The sequence below is a fragment of the Rousettus aegyptiacus genome, unplaced genomic scaffold (genome assembly GCF_014176215.1).
Source record: "Rousettus aegyptiacus isolate mRouAeg1 unplaced genomic scaffold, mRouAeg1.p scaffold_m13_p_10, whole genome shotgun sequence".
Lineage (NCBI taxonomy): Eukaryota > Metazoa > Chordata > Mammalia > Chiroptera > Pteropodidae > Rousettus > Rousettus aegyptiacus.
The window spans coordinates 72,109,554-72,134,614 of NW_023416285.1; the positions used below are offsets into that span (position 1 = coordinate 72,109,554).

Consider the following 25,061-nt stretch of genomic DNA (forward strand, 5'->3'; position numbering starts at 1 on the left):
AGTTTATACACGCAGAACTAGGCCATCTTCCTTTCCTGAAAGAACAAAGGTACAAGATACCAAGGTAAACAGCTTTTGGAGAATATGCGTTAAATTTATATAAGGTTGCATGTCCATATATTTTTGTAAAGAAAAATGATCATTCCTTACAGGTGATATAAAATCCATGTGATTTAAATCAAATCCAGCCTCAGAACAGGCAATCTGGGTTACATACTACACATTAACAGCCACCCACATCATGGTCAAGTATCGCATTCATCAAACAGATTGCCAAAACTGTGCCAATTAAGTTTCGCAAACCCAGGCTTCAGAACTTTCCTAAGTGTGTGTTGTGTGTTCCCAGTTTGCTGGAAGTTGATCCATTTTCACTTACATAGTGTGGTACTCACTTATACATTTCCCTTCCTCAGACTGGAGTATATAAAACTTCGGCATGCTTTATGAGCTAATGGTCTGCATAGTGTCTTGACTCACTGAGACCAAGGGAGGAATGATGTCACACATTTTCCAACAAAAGATATGCTTACTGAGGCAATGTTCAAACAAACTGCTGGCAAAGCCAACCAAAATTCTAAGGACAATGAAAAACAACATTAGAAGACTTTTCTTCTACCAGTTTAGAGTTATTAGGTTCCGCCTTCCCAGTGCCAATCCCTCCAGCAGTCACAAGGCAGCCCTTGTTAATGTTTAATTCTGAGATGTGCAGTTTACTAAGGCTCCAACCTACCATCGCTGCTTCCCCTGAGCACTACATCTGGCGAAGGTGTCTGCCGGGAACGGGAGCCAAAGGAATCCAGGCTGTCGAAGGAGTCATCTCTGCCATGTCGAGGGGGAGAAAGAGAGTCGCTGCGCTCAGAATCCCAGCAGTCAATGTAGCCACTGTCACGGATGCTACGTTTAGGACTCTCGATGTCATCAGTCTCCTATCCAAAAATAAAATGAAAGGATTACAGGCATTATAGCAACAGATGTTGAACCTAGAATATCAGGAAAATCAGTCTCCGGTGGTCTCCAAAAAATTCCTGTACCTAGCATCAGTATGGACAGGTTATGACAACCAGCTATAGAATCAATTATCATCTATATGCCAACATTTCATTCTTCAACCCTTCTCTGCTGCAACTTTCCCAATCAGAAAATCACACATATTTAAAAAACAAAAAACAACAACAAAAAACCCAGTAATTCTTACTCGACAATCTTAAAAAAAAAAAAAAAGAAATTAAAGGAATTAAGAATAAAATATCATCGAGTTTGGATTTACAAGAATACAATGACAGATGAGAACAAAAATAAAAACTAAAACTTTAACCTTGACTCGTCTTTCGGAATCCATAACTGCATATCTGTTCTGGGATGGAGCCCCCAGTTTAGCGGTGCAACTGCTCCTGTTTATGAGATCTGGCAAATGCACACAGCATTTGTTTTTGCAACAAAATCAAATCCACAAAATCCTGGAGCAGCATGCTTCCATCTCCTGCTACCTTGAAGGGAAATTCCTGCTCTGAAAGGGAGCTGTCTTTCTGAGGCAAAAAGTTAAAAAAAAAAAAAAAAGGCAATGAAAAATATGCAAAATGCTTTTCCTGATGCCTCAGAAGAATCCAAGCATGCTTTAGCTCTCGGCCAGTTCTTGGCACTGGGAGAGCTGAAAGCACTTGTGGCTGACCCACATGTTCAGAGCAGTGAGAACAATGGCTGTCTTTGACAGCCCGTGATTATAAATTCTTTCCAGCGCAAGCAGCACATACTAAAACACTGAAACTCCAGCAGGAGAAAGGTCAGTCAAAGCCATCCTCACTCTCATATTATAATAAAAGCCTTGTTCCCGCCAGTGTCTTAGCATTAATTACAATAGTCCAGGCTGATGAAAACAAAAATAACTCCAGTCACTCAAAGATAAACCTCAATTTAATCTCCCCCAGACTGTCGCTTGAATTCGGGGCTGTGGATGACATTGGCAGAGGGGTATGTTCTCATCTGCAAAGACAGGAATGTCACACTGTGGATTTCCTGGGAAGCTCAGGAAAGTCCCCTTCACATTCCAAAATGGAAAGAAAAAATATTCTCCATGTTTAAGATTTTAGAAACTGTCTATACTGGCTAATATGCCCACTGTAGCCAATGTCTTGGTAGGAAGCACCTTTGTGCCTGCTTCTATCAATTATATCCAGATTCTCTGACATAATCCCCAGCGGGAGACACTTTGAGGGGATGCAGTGGCTGGAATTTACAAGGCACATGCAGGTTTTGCATCAGGAGAAGGGAGTTGGAGAGAGGAGCACCCTGTGATCTCCACACCAAGGACTTGATTAGTACCCCCGAAGAACAGGCTGTCAAGTGGCCTGGGTGAGTACAGCCAACATGACTCTCAGGAGGAAGGCAGAAATTCCAGTTATGGAAATTAAGATAATTTACTTGTAGGTCAGAAGTTAAACAGGACTTGAACAAAAGCCATGCCTGACTATCTGGAAATGGAAAAACTTATGACTAACAGAAAAGTATAGATCTAAACTGGATATGGTTTCATATTTAATTTACTTGGAAAGGCAAGTAATTACCTCGGATTATTTATCCACTGAGAATAGGCCAAATGCTTAAAAATAAAGGTCACTTTTATTGAATACTTACTATATGTCTGGGACTACGCTTGATGCTTTTTATATGTTATATTATTTAATCCTCACACACCCTAACCCCAATGATGTGATTAGTATTGTCCTTATTTTACAGAAAAAAATAAATAAATAAGACTCAGAGAGGATAAGTAACCTAACTGGAATGACACAGTAAGCAGCAAAGCTGTGATTCCAACACAGGTCTCTGTCTCCAAATCTGTACGTAAAACCTAACATTGATCAGCTTTGCTGTATTTACAACTGCCGCCACCAGCACCATCGCCTCTTTCAATTGCTAGTCACTGCTTCTTAACTCGGCGGATGATGCTAACTTACATAATGTCCCTTTGCTAAATGCTCTTAATGCCTAGAATACCAAACTATAAATACTGGAAAAGAGAGGTAGTTTAGAGTATGTCTTGGAAGTTGGACTGACTGGGTTTAAATCCTGGCTCCATCCCTTGTCAGCCGTATGATGTTAGCTAAGTTATTTTACCAACCCTAATCTTAGTTTTTTTTTTCATCTGTAAAATAGAGCTAATAATTACATCTATTTCACAGGATTGCTGGGAAGGTTAAGTGTTACTACATGGAAAATAGGTCAGAAAAATGCCTGACTTATAGTAAGCACTCAAAAAGTGTTAGCTATGGTTATTATCACTATGTATTCATTTGGGTATGTAAATATCAATATGTAAATCATACGATATTTATATATGTAGTTAAGGACACAACCTTATATACACACCGATACTCTTCTATCCACTTCTCCATTTGCAACCCATACCTAGATGCCTGGGGCCCAATTTCCTAATAGGGAGGGCAGACACTCAGAGAGTCGAGCCACTGGTCACATTGAGAAATGACACAATTTTATAAACTGGTTGGTGCAGCATTACAAAACTGGATTTTCAAGAAAATAATACCAGAAAGGCTCTCCCAAATGTTTTCCCCAGCTCTACTCTACAAAACCATAGAACAGAAAGGAAGAAAGAGAAAGTATGCTTCTTGGACTTCAGCTGCTGTCTCACAGCTAGTTATGAGAAAGAAAAACAGAAAGTCCATTCTGTTCATGACTACATAGAAAGCCAAGAATAAACCCTGGATCAAATGAGAGCTGGATGCTGAATGGCATGGCTAGTTTGAAAGCTAAAAGCCAGGCCACCCGTGGCCATCCTTGGCCAAACTGGTCCCTGGAAACCTTGGAGTGAAGCAGGAAGCTGCTTCGGCCAGGTAAAAAGATGGATAGAGAATTGTATTGGACTCCATCAAGTCACCTAAAGTTAAGTTTTTGGAGGAAAGTAGAAGATATAAACCAATGCAAAGGCTAGCACCGCCTAAATTCTCCTTTACTTAGTGTCTAGTCATGTCATCTATGTTTTTCACCCAGGAATACAGTAGAATTCTGTCTTCTATAGCGAGCACTCCAGGGAAGGGAGAAAAGACTCAAATCTGTCTGCTGTGCTAATTGCTAGTTGTTCCAGTAAAAGCGTGTTAATGAATGAAGTGAGAACAACCAGCTTCCATGCAACATTTCTGAATTATTTCACTCATCTGTCCTCTTCTCATTCCCTTTTGTTAGAGATAATGAGAACCAGCAAGAATTGGTGGATGACTTATGGTATCTGAGAAACTCCAGATGTCTCTGTTTTACCACTCAACATTTTCTGCTTCCTTTGTGATTTATAAGGTGGCTAAATCCTATTCTGGAGGGTTTTGGGGTTCTACTTTTCAAGCCTAATGGCCCACGTCCACCTACCACACTCTGTCTAGGGAAGCTATTTGTTCCACAGATATTTACTGAACATCTTCTATGTGCCAGGCACTGTCCTAGTGCCGGTGACACAACATTCTGCAAAAATGATAAATACCCTGTCCTCATGGGCCTTATATTCTAGTAAGGAAGATAAAATATAAACAGAAAAACAAATAAATAAATTCAAAGTTAGGTGGTAAATATCACTGAAAAGTAAGTTAGGTGGTAAATATCACTGAAAAGTAAGGCTGGTCAAGGGAAGAGAATTTGATGGCAGCTGCTATTTGGGCAGAGGTCTGTGCTTGTCCATCACACTTCCTGCTCTTTGCTCCCTCGTTCTAGTTAACACTTCTCACTTCCCGAACTGGCAGTGGCTTAGGCCAATCATGGTACCCCTTGTCCCTGGTCACAGTGGCTAGTTTAGTGATAGGACTCACACTGGGCCAGAGTACACCCCTAGGAGTTTTACAGCTGGGACAGTGGGGTGGGGGTGGGGGCAGAATTTCCTTGCCTTTGTAATCCTGGGGATGCTATTGGCCATGTTCCCTGATGTGAGGGAATGTTAGCCTATTGGAGGAGAGAATGAATTCAAGGAGAGAAAGACATAAAGAGGAAGAATCGAGACTGTTGGCTTTGGAATTCCAGTCTCTGAGATCTCTAGAGCCATGCTTGTCCCCATGGTTCTCCTTTCAATCTCAGTGTACTCATTATAATTCCCCTTTGTTCATTTTCAGTGTTCCCTCCTTTGAAAGACCTCTGACATACCCAGTGAAAGGCCACTGTCACTATGTTTTCAGAGGCTTTTTTCGTATACAGCAATAGCAACCTCCTATGAATATCCACTATATGCCAGACACTTATGTTAAGGGCTATATATGTGCTACTTGTATTATAGAATTTAACTTGCACCACGGTTAATAATTTTTATGCATATTTCTCCCACTAGAAAAATAAACATAAAAAACTTCTGGCCAGTGTCTTCTATGAAAGGAAAAATGTTAATTTCAAATTTATTTCAGTCTATATATGTGCAGAAGAAATGACTGTGGTTCTGCAATACCTGTTCTCCATTTCTTTTCCAGTGAAAATACCTATAACTTTTGCTGAAATAAAATCTGTTTTCCCCAAGTCTTACCTTGCAGCTAGGTATGGATATGTGACTAAGTTTATTAGATCAATAAGATGAGAGCAAAGGTATAGTATGTGACTTCCCAGAAATGTATTTAAAGGGAGGGCATGGGCTCTTCTTCTATTTATCCATTCTTCCTCCTGACTCAGATGTGAGCATGATGGCTGAAGCTTGTGCAGCCATCTTGGACCAGCAGGTGAGAAGCTATACATTGTGGTTGGTGCATCAAAAAATAGGAGGAGCCTGGGTCCCTGATTATCACCAGCCCACACCAGATCTGGACTGCTTATGTCCAGACTTCACTTATGTGACTTTGAAATAAAATTCTATCTTACTGAAGCCACTGTTGGCAGTTTTCTGCATTTCTTAGATAAACCCAATCCTAACTGATAAAACGAAATAATATATATTCTAGATAAACTAATATTTCCAGGTATTGGATAGACCTGTGAAGTTTAGGTCAATTATTCTCTATTATATGTAGAAATATGGGACAGTTGGCCAGACTAGTTTAGTTATGCTTTGTCCAGTGATACTAATTACTCTCCCATGGCCTGTGATATTACCCACATTCACTGGAAAAGCCAACAGCTATTCATAACAGGCCATTTCAAGGCAGTTGAAATAATCAACTGTCTCAAAAGAAAGGAAAGCTGAGAGAGCTGAAGAAACCAACAACTGCCCAGAAGAGCTGGACTAGCGGTAAGAAATGTCAATAATGAGAATAAATCAGATTCCAAGAGAATCCAGCAGGGGAACTGTGAGGCCTACCTTTGAAATATATAGTTTAAAAAAGCTGACCATTCTATCATTATTCAAGTCCAAAATTAATATAAAAAAGTTTAGATTTCACAAATACAGAATAGATTTGTATAAGATTTGTATTTTCTCTAACAATAGAGTTAGGTGAAGTATTAGAGGACAAATAAGAGTTAAGACTAAGAAACAACATGTTATATTTAATGGAGCAGTGTGTTTATTTTATTTTTAAAAGAACTTAGCTTTAAAAACTTTGTTTATATGTATTGTGTCCAATATGAAAGATTTTTCCATTCATAAATATGTGAGCCAGACTGGCTCATGCAAAGGAGAAGAAATATGAGGCCTATCAGCTTTAATTTAAGGAAAAAAGAATAAATTAGTAGAAAGTTGGAACAAACTCTTACTTTCAGTATTAAAAGAAAAAACATGGACTGTCTCTCAATGAGGTCTATTTAATGCATTTAGTTTGCATGTTAGAGAAAAAAGGAAGAACAAAGCCTTAATTGATTTGTGCCACAATATGGGTCTTATCCAAAACCTATGGATGCTACTCATTATAAATGAGCCTTACCTATTCACTAAGGCTCCTTGGGTATGGCTTCCCTCTGGTAATACTGTAGCCTAGTACTTTGAATTAGTTAACTTCTATGGCTGAACCTTAAAAAGGAACACACAGGCATGCGCATGTGAAACATTCCACTGTTTCCTTCACAAATTCCTACCTTTGGTCAGTCTTTCCCATAATCAAGTAAACAAATAAAGCTTTAAATATTGTGGAAAATGTTTTCCAAATTTCCAGTTCATTCAAATACAACGGCCATGAAATATCTATCTTAGAAGAGAATGTGTCTAAGTATCAGAGCCTGTCCAGGGTGTGTGCCCAGACAAGAGCTTGGCTGATGTTACCTCATCCACACCAAGGCCCTGATGGATAAGCAAAGTGATCTTTAGGATGAAAGAGCAGAGCAAATCTTCATTCTTGTATAATGCTGTATTATTTAATTCAGGCACTTAGCTCTCTGGCATACAAGGCATATACTGAGGAACAGAATTTGCTCTTTTGGAATTAAAGTTGGACAAGCTCAGATCTCTCATCTGAGGGTATAAGTTCAGGTAAGCATGAGATGCACGAGGCAAAGATGTCCTTGGTAAGAATGTCATTGGTAAGACAAGGGGTCATTTTCTTGCATGCATGGCATCTTTGACCTGTGCAATTCCACCACACCAGCACAGGCGAAAAATGTCAGGCACCTCAAAATTATCTTAAAAACAAGCAAATGTGTTGCTTTCCCACCTTGTCTAAACCTCAAGGGATAAAGTAGAAAAGCTGAGGTACCTTTCTCATCTGAGCCAGCAAGCCTTCGAACTCCTTCAAGTTCAGTGTCGTTCCACTATAGGATGTACAGCTATTTGCTGCTTTTCCCAGCCAGTAAATGGTAACTAATACCTGTGAAACAAAACCATGCACAAAAGTGGGAGAATTTCCCCTCAAAAATTACTTTTAAACTAAGGAATCAATAATGCTCTACAACAGGAAAGTAGGAAGGCGAGATTGTGCACCATTAATTTATGAAAACCACGGTCTATGAGTATCTATTAAATGTCAAATCATTTTAATAAGAACACAATGCTGTATCAGTCAACACAAACATGATTCAGTTGTTAAAATTAGACTCCAGTTTTAGGAAGAGTTCACTTACGAGACAGTAAGAAGGAAAAATAAATCTTCTAAAATTATTTTTCTATAATGAAATCTTCAAATATTTAAAATTAGAAAGCATAATTTTTCAGCAAGTATGGAGTCTTTACTCAGATGAACAATGAACAGTTTGTCAATTCCTTGTAAGACAGGTGCTTTTAAAGTCCTATAGTTTCTTTTTGTGGCACATAGGTTCTGCTAAGACCAATGCCAAAAATACCAGAGGAGTGATAAAGGTTAGTAAGTGGTTCCCAGCACAATATCAACACAATCTATCAAATTAGAGTCAGAGGAAAAAGTTGCAACAAAAAATATGATCTGCAGACACCTATCTTTGGGGTACATGTAGATAGATTCCATTAATCTGAGATGGGATATATTTAGCTTGGACAAGATTACTGCCAATTAAACTATCTTGGATGCTTATGAACGTCTATGACTATTCAATGGTCTGAAGCTACAGACCTAAGTTATTTTGTTTTGTCTTTCCAAAGAAACCATCCACAAAAGCAAATACACTTTACACAGATGTTCCCATAAAATACATAGAAGTTGGCTGAAGATTGAGTCCTTAACACTGAACCATTGAGAGCTGAAGTGTATGGAAAAGCTAAGACAATTATTACTTTATTTTCACATTCAGTCTTACTGCTTCAACCAGGCTGAGAAGTATTATATTGTATCTCCTTCCACTTGCTAGGCCAGAAAATGCTCTGGGCAATGTGATAGATGGGTTTAGATGGCAACAAGCCCAAAATACAGTTATGTGCCATCAATGCTATGATGTGATTCGGTTTTCTGCATCTGTGGGAAAATTTTATTTCAGGAATCCTTTGAAACTTCCAGAAAGTCTTTTATTTTTTTTTTAACTGATTGCTGTAAATTTCCAGAGAAGCGACAATTCTAAATGTCGGTATATTAACTAGGTATACAGGAGAATGGAAAACAGAATCGTGTTGTATATGAGATAGGTTTTCTGATTTCTTTAAAATTGTACAATGAAAGATGGCATATAGCCCATTTTATAGTGAAAGAAAAAAATTAGAATGAGAATGTTAAGCAAATATAATAACACCCTGGAAATTATAAAGAAGGGGGGTGGGTTACAGCTAATTTTTCTATTTTATCTGTAGAAGGTCATTTTTTACATTCCTCGATTTAACCTTAAAATAAAACAGGACTAATATACTTACCTTTTGAAAATAAGATCTAACTCTAAAAAGTTAATTTTGGGAAGTACTAATAAAAACTCAAAAGATTAATAGGAAAAAAATACAAAAAGTACAGTCTTAACAGTCAATACTATTCATATTATGCTGATTTTTCCCTAAAACAACTTGCCCAACTGCTTAATATAATAATCCCATCTGTGCATGTGAAGAAATTAATGCTAGTTTTGTGTTTAAGAAATTTAATCACACACAGCACAGGCTTTCTTTTTTTATTTTTGGATTGAGCACTTATCTAAATTAGAGAACCTCCCCAAATCTACCATTTTTATATCTATTACAGTCATTAATTATTCTATCAGAGATACAAACACTTATTTTCTAAGAAGGACTCTTGGTAGCAAGGCATTCAAGAGGCACTGAACATATGAACTAAATTTTACACTTAAACCATCCAAGTCAGAAAGACTAAGTTTGGAAAGTGAAGGTAAAACACTTACATTTTTCAGCTTCCTACTATAATCAAGGCTCCTAATTAAGGAAAAGGAAAAGAAAATATAATCAGAACAGCAGTTTTTTCACTGTGATCTTCCCTTAAACACCTCTGAGATGTACTTGAAATTAGTTAATATAATGAAATTGGGATATATATTATACATTATACATTATATATTATATATATTACATATTATATATATGCATATATATAAAATCCTATGATTAGTGATTATAAGTACTAAATAAAATTATTTAGAAACAAGGTGGGCTTAAAGTTCCATTGTGCACCATGAAAAGATGAATGCTTTGTAACATCTGGAAAATCAAGAATTCCATTGAAACCCAGAACTGTTTACATTTGTAGTCTCGAAGTTTAAGTGTTAAAGTAAAACTCTGACTTGATTATATATCATTGTCAAATTGAAATGTGACTGTACTTCCAAAATCTTTTCCACAGAAGTAGTTTTAATGAAGGTCTAAAACCTTAATTAAATAGACCTGAAAATACATGTACAGGAGGCAGTACTATTCAAATATTTGTTCTTTTCTGCTATGGACATAAATTAGTGCTGGAAATTGGCCATAAACAAGAAAATATGCACATTATGTTCAAATATACACATGTGCATTCTTAAATATACATAAATATTTATTCTCAAACTATAAACAAATAAGTTGGTGGTACTTTCTAAATATTCTAAAGTGAAATATAAAATTTTCCTCCAAATTATTCTGAAGTTCCTTTAACATGTCAAAAAGTAAATACTAGGAAAAACAAATGCTGTGTTTCTTTTTTCCACAGTAACTTCAGTTTGGGGGCGGTGAGAGAGAGAACGTAATGCTATTATATAATTTAGTCAAAACTCACATCAAATATTTAGACTCCAATCACTTCAATGTTTCAAATTCTAATCCAAAGTAAATATTAATGAATAGGTACACAATTTTAAGTCAATTGCGATTTGAGGTAACAAAGTAGTATATACTAAGGAGATAAACCCATCAAGAGGGACTAGGATTGAAAGAAGCATTGGTCCAATTTGGACTTAAGAGAATGTTTCAGCAATTCCCCCTTAACAAAAAGATGGCATGTCATTATCTGCTTATATATTTGCTAGGATTTTAAAAAATGTAATAACAATAAAAAACAGATGAAAACAATCAAAAATCTATAAAAGTTTTGAAATATTTATGAAAAACAAGAACAGAAAACATAAAACTTTTTCTGCATTGACAATAAAAGTTCATTGATTAAAACTGTGACCCACTTCTAAAAAGTCACACTTAGTACATAGGAGGAGCTCAAAAGTATTTGTTGACCAACTTCCATGTAACAATCAATTATGTGAAAATGTTTCCCACTTTTTCAGAGACATACTTGAGAGCAATGCAAAGTCTTTCCTTGTTTTCATCCAATTGTTTCAATTCCCTGGAATGATACTTCCTATCATTCTGGACTATGCTTTCATTTCCCATCACAGTTGTCTGGTATCCATTACAGGTAGAGTTCACTAAATTACACATACAGTAATCATTTGCAGGCTTTTTCTATCCCCTTCCCTCCCCCGCCCGCCTGCCTTTTTAGTCTACTTAAGTTACTTCTCAACAAAAGTAAGAAAAATTACATACAATGAAAACTAAAGAGCATTTTTTAAAAAAACAATTTCAGATAAGTATCGAAATCTCCTCTGTGGGATCTACCCCTATACCTTATTGCTTATTCTATTAGTTGGTGTCATTGAATGTTTTCCATCTCTGCTGACATTATTGTCAACTCTCAGAGGAGAAAACAGAGAAATACAGCAGCTCTACTTTAATCTACCAGGGCTATAAAATCTATGTATGTTACAAATGTCTCCTGTACAGTGACTGCCAAATTAAACCAGCGTTGTTTACAGAAAAGTTGTAAAGCAGAAAGTTCATCTGTGCCCAAGTCCTCCCTAAAATGAGAAATGACTTGATAAGTACTGTCAATGAATTTTTCTCCATAATTATTACAAGTTTAACATCCTACAATGCTTGTGGACCATCCCTCCCACCACACTCATCCTTGCTCATTACCCTTCTACCACACTGGCTACTTTTCTTTTTAAACACAAAGTTTGTCTCTTTTTCCCCAGCCTTTCTATATCCTCTTCCTCTGCCCTCGATGCATTAGATTTTTGCATGGCTAATTCTTACTTCCCATTCATGTCTCAGCCTTTGGCTGAAATGCTACCTCTTCAGAGAGGCTAGTCTTGACCACATCTGGACTGATCGTCATCTTTCTTTCTTTTTTTTTTTTTTTCATTTTTATTGAGGTACAAGTGACATATAACATTGTATAAGTTTAAGGTATACAACATAAGGATTTGATATATGCATGTACTGCAATGGTCATTATCTTTCATATCACCTATGTTGTTCTTCTCAGCACTTACTGCTTCCTGCAATTTTTTTTTTTAATTTACTTATGTACTTTTCATTTTTTGACACTGGGTGTAAATACCATGTTAACAGGAGATACTATCTCTTATTCATTCCGGTTCTCTGGTGATTAAAAAGTATCTGACACATAGTGGCTGCTCAGTAAATATTTGTTGAATGAATGAATAAACTAAAAATGATAGAGCCATAGAGAAAGGTGATGGAAAAGTACTGCTTGAAGAAAATAGTAATGCTCAAGTGAAGGAAAAACTAAAAAGCAAGGAAAATGAGGAGGAATGCAAAAGGGGAGATAGATGAAAAGATAAGATAAAGAAAATAAAGGAAGCACAGGGAAAAGAAAGGGATGGAAAAAAGAAGCAGAGAAAGATAAAGGACAGAGAAAAGAATAGGAGAGGGGGAAGATGGGACAGTAATTGAGAAGTGACTGTGTCCATATGCTATTGGTCTAAGTGACTTTTCCCCTTTAGGTTGTTTTCCATGCCTTTGAATTAGTCTCTTCCTTTAGAAGTTGGCGGAATCATCTTCTCAGATCCTTTAGAAGTTGGCTGAACCATCTTCTTAGATCTTCCATTTTACAGATGAAGACACAGAGCCCCACTGAAACAGGGGAATTTGCCTAGGATTATAGAGCTAGGGAGTAGCAGATGGAGGGCTAGACCCCTGACTTCCTGATGCCCAGTTTTTTGTAGATAAGCAGTGATGGTGCTAAGAGTTCTGAATTTCTTAAACTAGTCTCACAATTCTCCTGGTTTAGCAACACATTGATTTAAGGTAGCTCTAGTCCAGCTGCCAATATGTCAAACTGAACTTTCACTCACCCTCCAAGCATTGTGTGTATGACTAATCATCATGATGCACAGTTACTATTGTTTCTGGTCACTTGCCACCAGGTAAAACCATGAATGTAAGATGATGCAGAACCTAAAACAATTTCCTAAAATGAACAATGATTTACAGAGGCTGGGTATAATAATAAATGGAGCATGTGATGACTAAAATGAGGTTTATGGTGCCTTCCATATTCAAATGTCATAATTTTATTGTTATTTTTGCCTTTAACATTTTTTCATGAGAAATATGGAAAAGCAATTTTATGTAATTGACAGTGGTTGACTCCCTCATTCAGTCACAAATCGTAAAATCCAATATAAATTCCTAACTTGATTTCAGTCAGTAGTTTCCATTTTTTCCCAATCATTTAAAAAAAATAACATAGTTAAATGTTATAAAATTAACAGCTGTGAATTTTGGCTTCGCTTCCTTTTCTGTTCTTCTATGATAAAATGACCTAAAAGTCATCAAAAGGAGAAGTATAGCCAATCCACAAACCCTGTCCATGTAATTAAGCTTATTATTAAGGTATATTCATGCCAAATATTGTTTGAATAAAGTGGAAAATATTTTGTATGAAATTTGTAGAGTCTAAAGGACTTCATCTTACCATTTCATAGGAGTTTTTTTTCTCTCTCATTACTCTGGTCATGAACTATTTCTTTATAGAGAAGCACATTGCCTTTTGTTTTATAGTGATATTCTTTTCCAAGATTTCTTTGGCCCTAAACATGACTTGATCATTGACACATATGAGGAAACAGTTAAAAATGTAAATGAAGAAGAGATTTCTCCATAATATATTAGATCTGTTTACCAAGTTTATAGTCTTTCAGAGCCTATTTAAATGCCTAAATGGAGCTAATGAAGGCTTTTTGTCTAATGCGCACAGATTCCATGCACATTTTCTTGCCTCGTCCTCCATGAAGTTTCACCTAACATTTTCCTCTTCCTCTTTAACATTATAATTCTATGTGTGTGATTTTTGCATTTCAAAACATTATGTTTGATTAGAATGAAAGCTATACACAAAGGGGAGGCCAATGCATCTTGTTTGGAAAGCTTGATTTTTACCTTCACATTTTTATTTTATTAGGCATGCCCAGTCTCTGCCTCTTAGACCTTACACCATCATCACAAAATTGCAAATCAAACCATAAATGGGTTTCCTTTAACTATAAATTATGTATTACTTACTTGACTGTTACTCTGTTAGATGTATCTTGTAGGTCACTAGGGTCAAAAAGTTGAGATTCTTTAAGGCCGAGCTCTTTACAACCTCTCAAGAATAAGATGATATTGTCCTGGAAGGAAAAAAAAGAATTCCAAGTCTATATTAGTTTATACTATTTTTATGAACCAACCCATCCTTTTCAATAGTTCACAAATTACTGGAGGTTATATATTAGCCATTAAGGCAGCAAGAGTCAGGTCTAAATCACGGCTTGTTGGATAAAAAGAAAGATCACACATTGTTAGGATATGTTACAGTAAACGGATAATTCAAACTTCTAAACCCACAGCCATGCCAAATTCATTTTTCCCCTTTACCTTAACACGTTTTTATAAAACTGCAAGTAAAATATCATTAAAAAAGAGTACTTAGCATATTTTGTGGAATAGTACTCAAAAACCAGATATTCCTTGTTGTTCCAAAGTATTGTTCATGTCTTATTGTCTAAATCTAGTTCAAAAAATGATATTTAAAAATAGGTTTTACTACCCAAGTGTCATCTTCAACAAGTTTTTCTTTTTAATTGATCTTATAAATTACATTCTTTATCAGTGAGTTTTCACCAATAATAATACCTCTTTGTAGGCTATAAACTGAATTAAATGGAGAAGAAGTCTCAATTAATTGGCAAGGGAAAAAAGAGGGCCAAGGACAGCTTTTGAAAATAGTGCAAAATTTTCTCTAGCAGATACAAATTTACTTTCAACTAGCAGAGTAGCAGGCACATTGATAATTAAGAAGGGTTCAGATCTTCATCTGCTGGGAGTCATTAAAAATAAACAAATGATCTGGAAGAGACTGAAATTATGGGTCATCTTTTTGGAACTCCAGCGTATTGACAGCAGGTTCATCAGTTACAAATCCCTAACTGTCCTCTTCTTAAGAGGCTTCTGACAAGCCTTAACTGGCCTCATCAGTTAGTGAAGACTACTAGAGAGGAATGGTAAATTTTGGCTCCGGAAGTCAGGTCAATGTAAATCCATCTGAATTCTGTAAGAAAGATGCTACAAATATCTGAAATGATGGCAGAGGATACTGAATCATGTATTCACCCAACTGCAATTCAACAAAGCAAACAGGAGGCAAAGTTTTCCCCAGTTACCCAGTATGTAGGCAGGATTCTAAGATGACCCCCAAAGAATCTTGCCCCCTGGTATAAATACCTTGTATAGTCCCCTTCCCTTCAGTGCCAGTGGAACCATGAAGGTGAGGGGATAGCACTGTGATTATGTTACTAACAAGTTGTCTTTGATTTAATCAAAAGAAAGATTATCTGACTGGGTCTGACCTAATCAGGGAAGCTTTGAAAAGAAGGTGAGGTCAGAGTTCCTTGTGGCCACAAGTTCTGTAGTTGTAAAGACAATCTGTCAACAACTGCATGAATTTGGAAGAGGCTTGGGTGAAGCTCAGATAAGACCTCACCCCTCATCAACATCTTGATTTCAACCCTGTGTGATCATGCCATGTTCATACTTCTGATCTACAGAAACTAAGTAAATAAATGGATATTGATTTAAGATGTTAATTTTTTAATGCAGTAATAAAAATTAACATATCCAAGCTCAAAAGAAGAATACCAATAAATTTCTAAGCTTTATGTAGCAATATAAATAATATAACTTTATTATATGCCAAGCATTCTTCCGAGAACTCACATCTATTAACTCGTTTAATCCCTGCACAAACTTATGAGGTAGGTACTACAATTATCTTCACTTTACATATGAGCAGTCTGAGGCACAGACAATTAAGCACCTTACTTAAGGTACCAGAGCCATCAAAGAGTGAAGATTTAAAAGAATATGACATATATAAGGAACTCAATAATCAAATCTGAGGCCAGGATCAAAAGAAGATGCTACTATGGAGTCAGAGGCTAATCACAGAGGGCAGACCGTGGAAGTCACAGAGGGGCTATAATCTAAAAAATGAATGCCAGATCTGCAGCAGATGTAGATGGCTGGGGGTTGTCCTAGGGGGAGGCAGTCAGGATGAAGGAAGGATTTAAGAGGAGCAAGACAGGAGACAGGGAGACCAATGAGGAAATACTACAATCTCACTCCCACCTCCCACCCCCAGAGAGTGGCCCATCCCAAAATGTGTTCTTTCCTGTATCTTTTTGTGTCCCTGGGTTTTTTTTTTCAACAGGCGAAATGTGCTGTCATTCGCAAAACCTGTGTCATTCACAAGACCTCTTGTAGACCAACAGTGGGCTAGTCATAGTTTGAAGTCATTCATACCCTGGCCATTCTCTCTTTCAATTACCTTGCACATTTTAAACTGATCAAAATTTTCCTTGGAGTTTTCTATTTTCCCTCCCACCTCCAGAGATTAATAGATGTTCAGATGAGTCTTTTCTAGGGCATGCAACTATATTTCTGGTTGACTTGTGAGCTCTGAAGGTGTCCTATCCAAAGGAAAGCAGAGAATGGGTCCTAGCACTCTTTAGGAATCATTTGGGACCAGAATAAAAGAATCATTCATACCTGTAATCACTACGTAGTCCCATAAGAGGTGCATCACTGGGGCACCTCAGACTCTCAAGAAAGGCAAGGAGGCGCTCTTCCCATATGCATTCCCAGATGCACTTTTGAGTGCCATGCTATATTCAGCACACCGACTGCAAACACAAAGCCTTGTGTTGCCAGCTAGCCTGAATGATTTGGGCTGGGATATTTAAATAACTGCAGGTCTCCTTCCTGCTCCTTGCTGCAATCTAATGCTGGAGAGGAGCCAAACTCCAGTCAGGAGAAAAGCCAGAAGGAGCTAATAGGAGCAGTGACCCAAGTGGTAGGGAAAGACTGAGCCTTTAATTACATGAAATGCAACTTGCAAATTCCCATCTGCCTTGATCTTCACACTGAGATTTTTCCACACTTATAATTTCAAGCAAAACTCACATATTAGTGTTTTACCTTTAGAAGCCAAGTAGTACAACAGCATCTCATTTCCAAGGGAGAAGTGGAAGACAATAATTTATAGCAATGAGCATTATATTTGTAGTATTACAAACCTATTATGATTTTGTAAGGCTTCAAAAGGAATTTTAAGAACGCTTCAAAAAAGTCAATATCATAAAACAGCAAAAATTGGAGATTAAAGAGACATGATGACCAAACATGATTCATGACCCTTGACTGGATCTTACATCCAAAAAGGAAAAGTAAATAATGATATAAAAGTCCAATTTAAATATAGACTGTATGTGGGATACTATTATTGAATGAATGTTAATTTTTTAGACGTGATGATGATATTGTGGTTATATGAGAGAATGCCTTTATTTTAAAGCAAACATGAATTATTTAGGGATGAGTTATCATAATGTCTATAACATAATTTCAATTGCATCAGGGCAAAAATGTGAATGTGTGTGTGTGTGTGTGTGTGTGTGTGTGTGCGCGCGCGCGCGCGCGCGAGCGCACGCGCTCGTGCATTCGTGAGGGGGACTGCTTGTCATGAAGAAAGAGATATAGCAAATATGGCAAAATATCAACAAAAGGTGAATCTAGATCAGGAATTGGTAAACTTTTTCTATAAAGGGCTACACAGTAAATATAGCTTTGAGGGCCTATGGTGGTCTCTGTCAAAATGAATCAACTCTGCTTTGTAGCCAGACAATACAGAAATGAATGGGAATGTCTATATTCCCATATGCTTTATTTACAAAAGCAGGTATTGGGTTGGATTGGGCCCACAGGCTATAGTTCACCGGCCCCATTGTAGGTAAATGGTTATGCAGGAATTCACCATGCCATTTTATTTATTTATTTTTTTTACTTTTCTGTATTTTTGAAAATTTTCAAAAAAATTTTTGGAAAAAAGGTTTTTAAATTTACAGAAATATAGTTAATTTTATAGGGTTATGACTTCAGTGGCAAAAACAATTTCATAAAATTCAAGAAAAAATTGGTCATATTAGAGACCACTATTGCAAATTCACTGAGGTAAATGCTCAAGTGCTACTGATGGAAAGTTACTATTTTTGTCTAACTGGAAAGCAGTGTAATATAAGTCTCAAAACACAGATGCATAACATAAAGTTTCTAAAAGAGTTCATTTTGTGCTAGACTAATATTAATATATGGATTTATACTGCCCTTTATATAACTACCATGCATTAATCCATCCTTGTTATTGGCCCAGTGGTTTCCCATTTCCTTAATTTGTGGGCCTGCCATGTGTATGAAAATATTCCCCAGGGACTTTGGATTGAGGCTACAGCTTTCTACTCCCTTCCCCCGACGGGACAACTTCTCTAAGTAAGTCCTTTATTTCACTCCCCTCCCTTCACCCTCCAAAGGCAAGAAGAAGGAAGGCCCAGGATGTTCGTTATCCACAGAGTGTAGCGGCGTCCCTGGTGTATAGTTAGGTACTCACTAAATATTTAAAATAAAGTAAGAAAATTCTGGGAAACATGACAGAGTGAGAGATGTCCTCAGATCTCTCCCCATGAAACAACAATAAGCTGAACATCTAAAACTGAACAAAAAACATCCAAACCTGAGTGTGGGATCTGTGCATAAGAGCTACCACAGGTCAGACCCCGGGTGTCAAGCAGTGGACTGGAAGAAATAAAGAAGCTGCCTCTTGCAGCCATTGGAGCTCCTTGCAGGAGGAGGGGGAGGGGTGAAGGTACTGGAACTTCCCTGAACAACCCTGGCTGGAAGTGCCAGGACTTCTACGCAGCTGGCAGCAGGGCCCAGTCATCAAGGCAGAAGACAGAGAAGTGGGATGGAACTGCAGAGAAACAACAGTTGATTTTTACTGGCTGTGGTTGCAAAACTGAGGCTGAGCTGCACCCCCAATTCCCAACCTAGAGGGCCTCTCTTCCCCATATCCTCTGAGACAAATCACCATGGAACTCCAAGGGAATCTGAGCAAACACTGCCAGGACTGAAACAACCTCTCCAGCTTCTGGAGCTCCCTGATTGAGGAGAGGGAGGGGAGAAAGTGTGATGACTTCCCTGAACAACCCTGCCTGGAAGTGCCAGGAATCCTATTCAGCCAGCAGCAGGGCACAGTCATCAGAGCAGAAAGCAGAGAAGTGGAACGGGGCCACAGAGAAACAACAGTTGATTTCTACCCACTACAGTTGCAAAACCCAGGGCTAGCCACAACCCTCAACTCAAAACCCAGAGAGACCCACCCCCCCACCCTCTGAGACCAATCACTGTAGACTCTCAGGGGAATCTGAGCTACTGAAACTGTTTGCTAACATTGACAGGAACTGAAATTGAGAGAAGTGAGTGTGATTAAATATCTACAAGAAAATTAAAAAGACATTATTTAGGGTTTATATAAAGCAGGGATCCAAGAGGCTTAGACACCACCTGCTGGAAACCAAAAGGGCCTTCTTTTTAGCAGGCTAAAGAGAGACTTTTATATAATAAATCTTCTTTCTGGAAAAATAGAATGCACTTCCATTAATGCGCAGGTGGAGAAATAGGCCATCGAACACCATGAACAACTAAGGTGACAAGGCATCTCAGAAAGAAAGAGAAAAATCTCCAGAAAATAAGGTTATAGACATAGAAATATGTGACTTAAATGACAGAAAATTCAGTATTGCATTTCTGAAAAACCACAATGAGTTCTGAAATGAGGCATACCAACAATTTCGGGAATTGAAAAAACAACTAGATGAGCAGACCAAGGAGACTGAAATCCTCAGGAAGAACAGAATAGATCTTCTGGAAATAAAAAACACACTGCGAGAGTTGAAAAATAAAATAGCAAGTTTGGGAAATTGAGTCCACCAAATGGAGGAAAGGATCAGTGATATCGAAGATAGAAATCTAGAAATAAATCAGAAAGAAGAAGAGAGAAACCGAAGATTGAAAAATAATGAAAGAGAAATTCAAAACTAGCTGATACTATCAGGAGAGGAAACATAAGAATAATGGGCATTATAGAAGGCAAGGAAAAGGTACAGGGACTAGAAAGCATTTTCTGACAAACACTGGACAAGAATTTCCCAAATCTAAGGAATAAGCTGGAGCTTGGAATGCAAGAAGTCAACAGAACACCCAATTATCTCAACCCAAAAAGGCCTTCACCAAGACACATTGTATTAAAGTTATCAAAAATCAATGACAAAGATAGAATTCTCGGGGCAGACAGGGAGAAGAAAACGGTAACTTATGAAAGAAAATCCATTAACTTATCATCGGATTTCCCAATGCAGACCTTACAAGCCATAAAGGAATGGAATCAAATATTTCAACTACTAAGTTTAAGGAACTACCAGCCTAGAATAACGTATCCAGCTAAGCTTTCCTTTAGATATGAAGGAGAAATTAAGACCTTTCCAGACGGACAAAAATTGAGGGAATTCTCCACTATGAGGCCTGCACTACAGGAAATACTGAAAGGGGTCAGCTCTCCTAAAACAAAATAACAACAACAAAAATACTTAATTAGGAGTAAAGTGACTATCAGGCAAATAGAAGCAGGGGAGTACAATCCTTACTAAGCACAGTGTGTTATAAGCTTAAATAACATGAAGAGAATTGCCAAAGCAAGATAGCAATGAATGTTCAGCATACATAGGGACAAACTGAGATAACAATGACTGAAAGGGGAGGATTTGAAGATCCAAATTCGCAAACAGGAGATAAGCCACATGCAGAAGAAAATGGATGACTGTATCTCTATATATATTCTTTTCATATTCATAATGGTAAGCACACACCAAAGATTCAGAATGGAAGTACATAATGTAAAACAAGAAGAACCAGAAGCAAAACCCACAAAAGCCAACCAAAATAAAGAAAACAGAAACACAAGGACAAGGAAGCAATGAAAACACCATGCTACCAGAAAGCAAAAGATAAAATGGCTATAAGAAGACCTCATATTTCAATAATCACCCTAAATGTAAATGGACTGAACTCACTAATAAAAAGGTGCAAAGTTGAAGGATGGATCAAAAACAATATGCTGCCTCCAGGAGACACATCTCAGCTCCAAAGACAAATATAGACTCAAAGCAAAAGGGTGGAAAATGATATTTCAAGCAAATGGCATTCAGAGAAAAACAGGAGTAGCGATACTAATATTAGACAAAATAGACTTCAAATAAAAAAGATAAAGAATAATACTGAGGGACGCTTCATAATGATAAAGGGAATCATGCACCAAAAAGAAATAACACTTATTAATAGCTATGCTCCCAATCAGGGAGCCCTGAAATATGTAAAGCAATTACTAACAGAACTTAAAAGGAGAAACAGACAAAATACTATTGTGATAGGGGACCTAAATATCCCACTGTCGGATATGGACAAATCATCTAAACAGAAAATCAATAAGGAAATAATATCCTTAAGTGACACATTAAACTAACTGGACATAATTTACATTTACAGAACCTTCCATTCCAAAACAGATGCTTATAGATTCTTCTCTAGTGTACATGGAACATTCTCATGTACACTAGATACTGGGACACAGAGATAGCCTCAACAAATATAACAGGGTTGAAATCATACCAACCATATTCTCTGATCGTAATGCTTTGAAATTAGAGATCAACTGCAACAAGAAAGCAAGAAGAACCACAAATACATGAAGATTAAACAACACGCTACTGAAGAATAACTGGGCCAAAGAAGAAATTAAAAGGGAGATCAAGAGATACAGAGAAACAAATGATAATGGTAGTACAACATATCAAAACTTTTGGGACACGGCAATAGCGATCAGAAGAGGAAAGTTCATATCATTCAGGCCTATCTACAAAAATAAGAATGAGCCCAAATAAATAACCTAACACTTCATCTTAAGAAAAAAAACTAAAAAAAGAAGAACAAATGAGGGCTAAAGTCAGCAGAAGAAAAGGAATAATCAAAATTAGAAAAGAAATAAATGAAAGTGAAAACAAACAAAAAGATAGGAAAAATAAATGCAACAAAGAGCTGTTTCTTTGAGAAAGTTAATAAAATTGACAACCCCCTGGCTAGACTCACTAAAGAAAAAAGAGAAAGGACACAAATAAACAAAATCTGAGATGAAAGAGGGGAAATTATGACTGACATTGCAGAAATACAAAGGATCATGCAAGAATACTATGAAAAAGTATATAACACCAAATTTAATAACCTAGAAGAAATGGACCAGTACTTAGAAAAATATAACCTTCCTAGACTGAATCAAGAAGATCTGTAAAATCTAAATAGACTGATTAGCAGTATGGAAATTGAAACAATCATCAAAAACCTACCAAAAAGTAAAAGTCCAGGACCAGATGGTTTCACCAGTGAATTCTACCAAACATGCAAAGAAGATTTAATACCGATTCTCCCCAATCTCTTCCAAAAAATCGAAGAGGAGGTAATACTTCCCATTTTATGAGGCCAGTATTACTCTGATATCAAAACTGGTAAAGATAACACAAAAAAAGAAAACTATGCATCAATATCTCTCATGAACACAGATGCAAAAATCCTAAATAAGATACTAGTGAACCAAATACATCATGATTAAGTTGGCTTCATCCCAGGGGCACAGGGATGGTTCAACATACGCAAATCTATTTGCAGGTGACCTTCTAATTTTCCCAGCACCATTTATTAAAGAGCCTTTCTTTTCTCCACTATGTGTTTTCGGCTTCTTTGTCAAAAATTATTTGCCCATATAAACAAATTAAAAAATAAGAATCATGATCATATCAATAGATGCTGAAAAAGCCTTTGACAAGATACAGCACCCATTGATGATAAAAACACTTAAGAAAATCGATATAGAAGGAAAGTACCTTAAAATAATAAAGGCCATATATGACAAACCCTCAGATATTACACACTTAATGGTCAGAAACTAAAAAATCTTCCCTCTAAGATCAGGAACAAGGCAAGGCTGTTCGCTATCACCACTCTTATTCAATATAACATTGGAGGTCCTAGCAAGTGCAATTGAGCAAGAGAAAGATATAAAAGGCATCCAAATAGAAAACGAAGAAGTCAAACTGTCACTATTTGCGGATGACATGATTCTCGATATAGAAAACTCTAGACTCCACAAGAACACTACTAGATACGATAAGCAAATACAGTAAAGTCTCTGGATACAAAATCAAAGTTCAAAAACCCATAGCAATAAAGTATCAGAAAAAGAAGTGGAAAAAATGATTCCTTTTGCAATTGCAAGAAAAAGAACAAAATACCTAGGAACAAATTTAATGAAAAATGTGAAGGACCTATATAATGAAAACTACAAGACCCTATTAAAATAAATCAAAGAAGATACAAGGAAATGGAAAGATATTCTGTGTTCTTGGACTGGCGAATCAACATAGTTAAAATGACAATATTACCTAAAGCATGATACAGATTTATAATGCAATCCCCATCAAAATCCCATCGACATTTTTTAAAGAAATAAAACAAAAAATCATCAGATTTGTATGGAAACACAAAAGACCCCAAATTGCAAAAGCCATTCTCAGAAAAAAGAACAAGGCTGGAGGCTTCACTTGCCCAACTTTAAATTATACTACAAAGTGTCAGTAACCAAAACGGCATGGTGTTGGCAGCAAAAAAGACACACGGACCAATGGAATAGAGTCAAGAGTACAGAAGTAAACCCATATTTATATGGGCAAATAATTTTCAACAAAAAAGCCAAAAACATACAGTGGAGAAAGGAAAGCTCTTTACTAAATGGTGCTGGGAATATTGAAAGGACACCTGCAAAGAATGAAACTAGACTGTTGTCTATTACCACACACCAAAATTAACTCAAAATGGATTAAGGACCTGAATATAAGACCCAAATCAATAAAATGCATAGATGAAAACATAGGAACTAAACTCAAAGATCTTGGACTTAAAGAGAACTTTATGAATTTGACCTCAAAGGCAAAGGAAGTAAAAGCAAAAATAAATGAATGGGACTACATCAAACTTAAAAGCTTCTGCTCAGTAAAAGAGCTCATCAACAAGGTAAAGAGACAACCATCTGAATGGCAAAATATATTTGCAAGCAACACCTTTGATAAGGGCCTAATATCCAAAATATACAAAGAACTCATATGACTCAATAATCACACAAAAACAAACGATCCAATCAAAAATGGGCAGAGGACCTTCACTTCTCCCTAGAGGACTTACAAATGGCCAATAAATATATGAAAAGATGCTGAAAATCACTAGCTATTTGGGAAATACAAGTCAAAATCATAACGAGATACTTCTCGTTCCTGTTATAATAGCTATAATCAACAGGACAAGTACTAACAAATGTTGGAGAAGATGTGGAAAAATAAGGAATTCTCATACAGTGCTGGTGGGACTGTAAATTAGTACAGCCGCTATGGAAAACAGTATGGAGGTTCCTCAAAAAACTAAGAATTGATCTACTATATGATCCAGCAATCCTTTTACTGAGTATTTACCCCAAAGACTTGAAAACTCATATCCAAAAAGATATTTGCACACCGATGTTCATAGCAGTATTATTCACAGTGGCCAGGACACAGAAGCAACTGAAATGTCCTATGATAGATGATTGACTAAAGAAATAGTGGTACATATATACAATGGACTATTACTCAGCCATAAAAAGACTTGAAATACTGCCATTTGCGACAAATGGATAGACCTCGAGACAATCATGCTAAGCGAAATAAGCTGAAAAAGTTGAAAATCATATGATATCAGTTACATGTGAGATATAAAACTAAAAGTAACAAATGAACAAGACAAACAATCAGAGACTCGGGGACATGGACAACAGACTAGTGGTTACCAGAAGGTAGGGGTTGGGGCGGAGGGGAGAGGTAGATGAGGTAAAGGGAGTAATATATAAGGGAGTAGGAGTAGGGTGAAGTGGGTAAAGGGGATGAAATATATGGTAGTTGCAGGAAATTGAACTTTGGATGGTAATCACACAATAGAATATATAGATATCAAATTATAATGTACACCTGAAAATTAT

The 25,061-nt window shown here is 36.8% G+C and overlaps 1 protein-coding gene across 19 annotated transcripts in view; it reads right to left on the minus strand.

The window, feature by feature from the left end:
* The window catches only part of LIMCH1 (LIM and calponin homology domains 1), a 332,907-nt gene that overhangs the window by 85,906 nt on the left and 221,940 nt on the right, over positions 1 to 25,061 (minus strand). For 13 of the 19 annotated variants that reach the window (XM_036227982.1, XM_016160713.2, XM_036227975.1 and 10 more), the window contains exons 4-7: positions 14,087 to 14,193; positions 9,634 to 9,664; positions 7,602 to 7,712; positions 731 to 926 (exon numbers count right to left, since the gene is read on the minus strand). In XM_036227982.1, the coding sequence (XP_036083875.1) occupies positions 731 to 926; positions 7,602 to 7,712; positions 9,634 to 9,664; positions 14,087 to 14,193 (445 nt within the window). Of the gene's footprint in view, positions 1 to 730; positions 927 to 1,315; positions 1,697 to 7,601; positions 7,713 to 9,633; positions 9,665 to 14,086; positions 14,194 to 25,061 lie in introns of those variants that run through there. The other 6 variants (XM_016160717.2, XM_016160714.2, XM_036227979.1 and 3 more) reach the window with 2 other exon arrangements.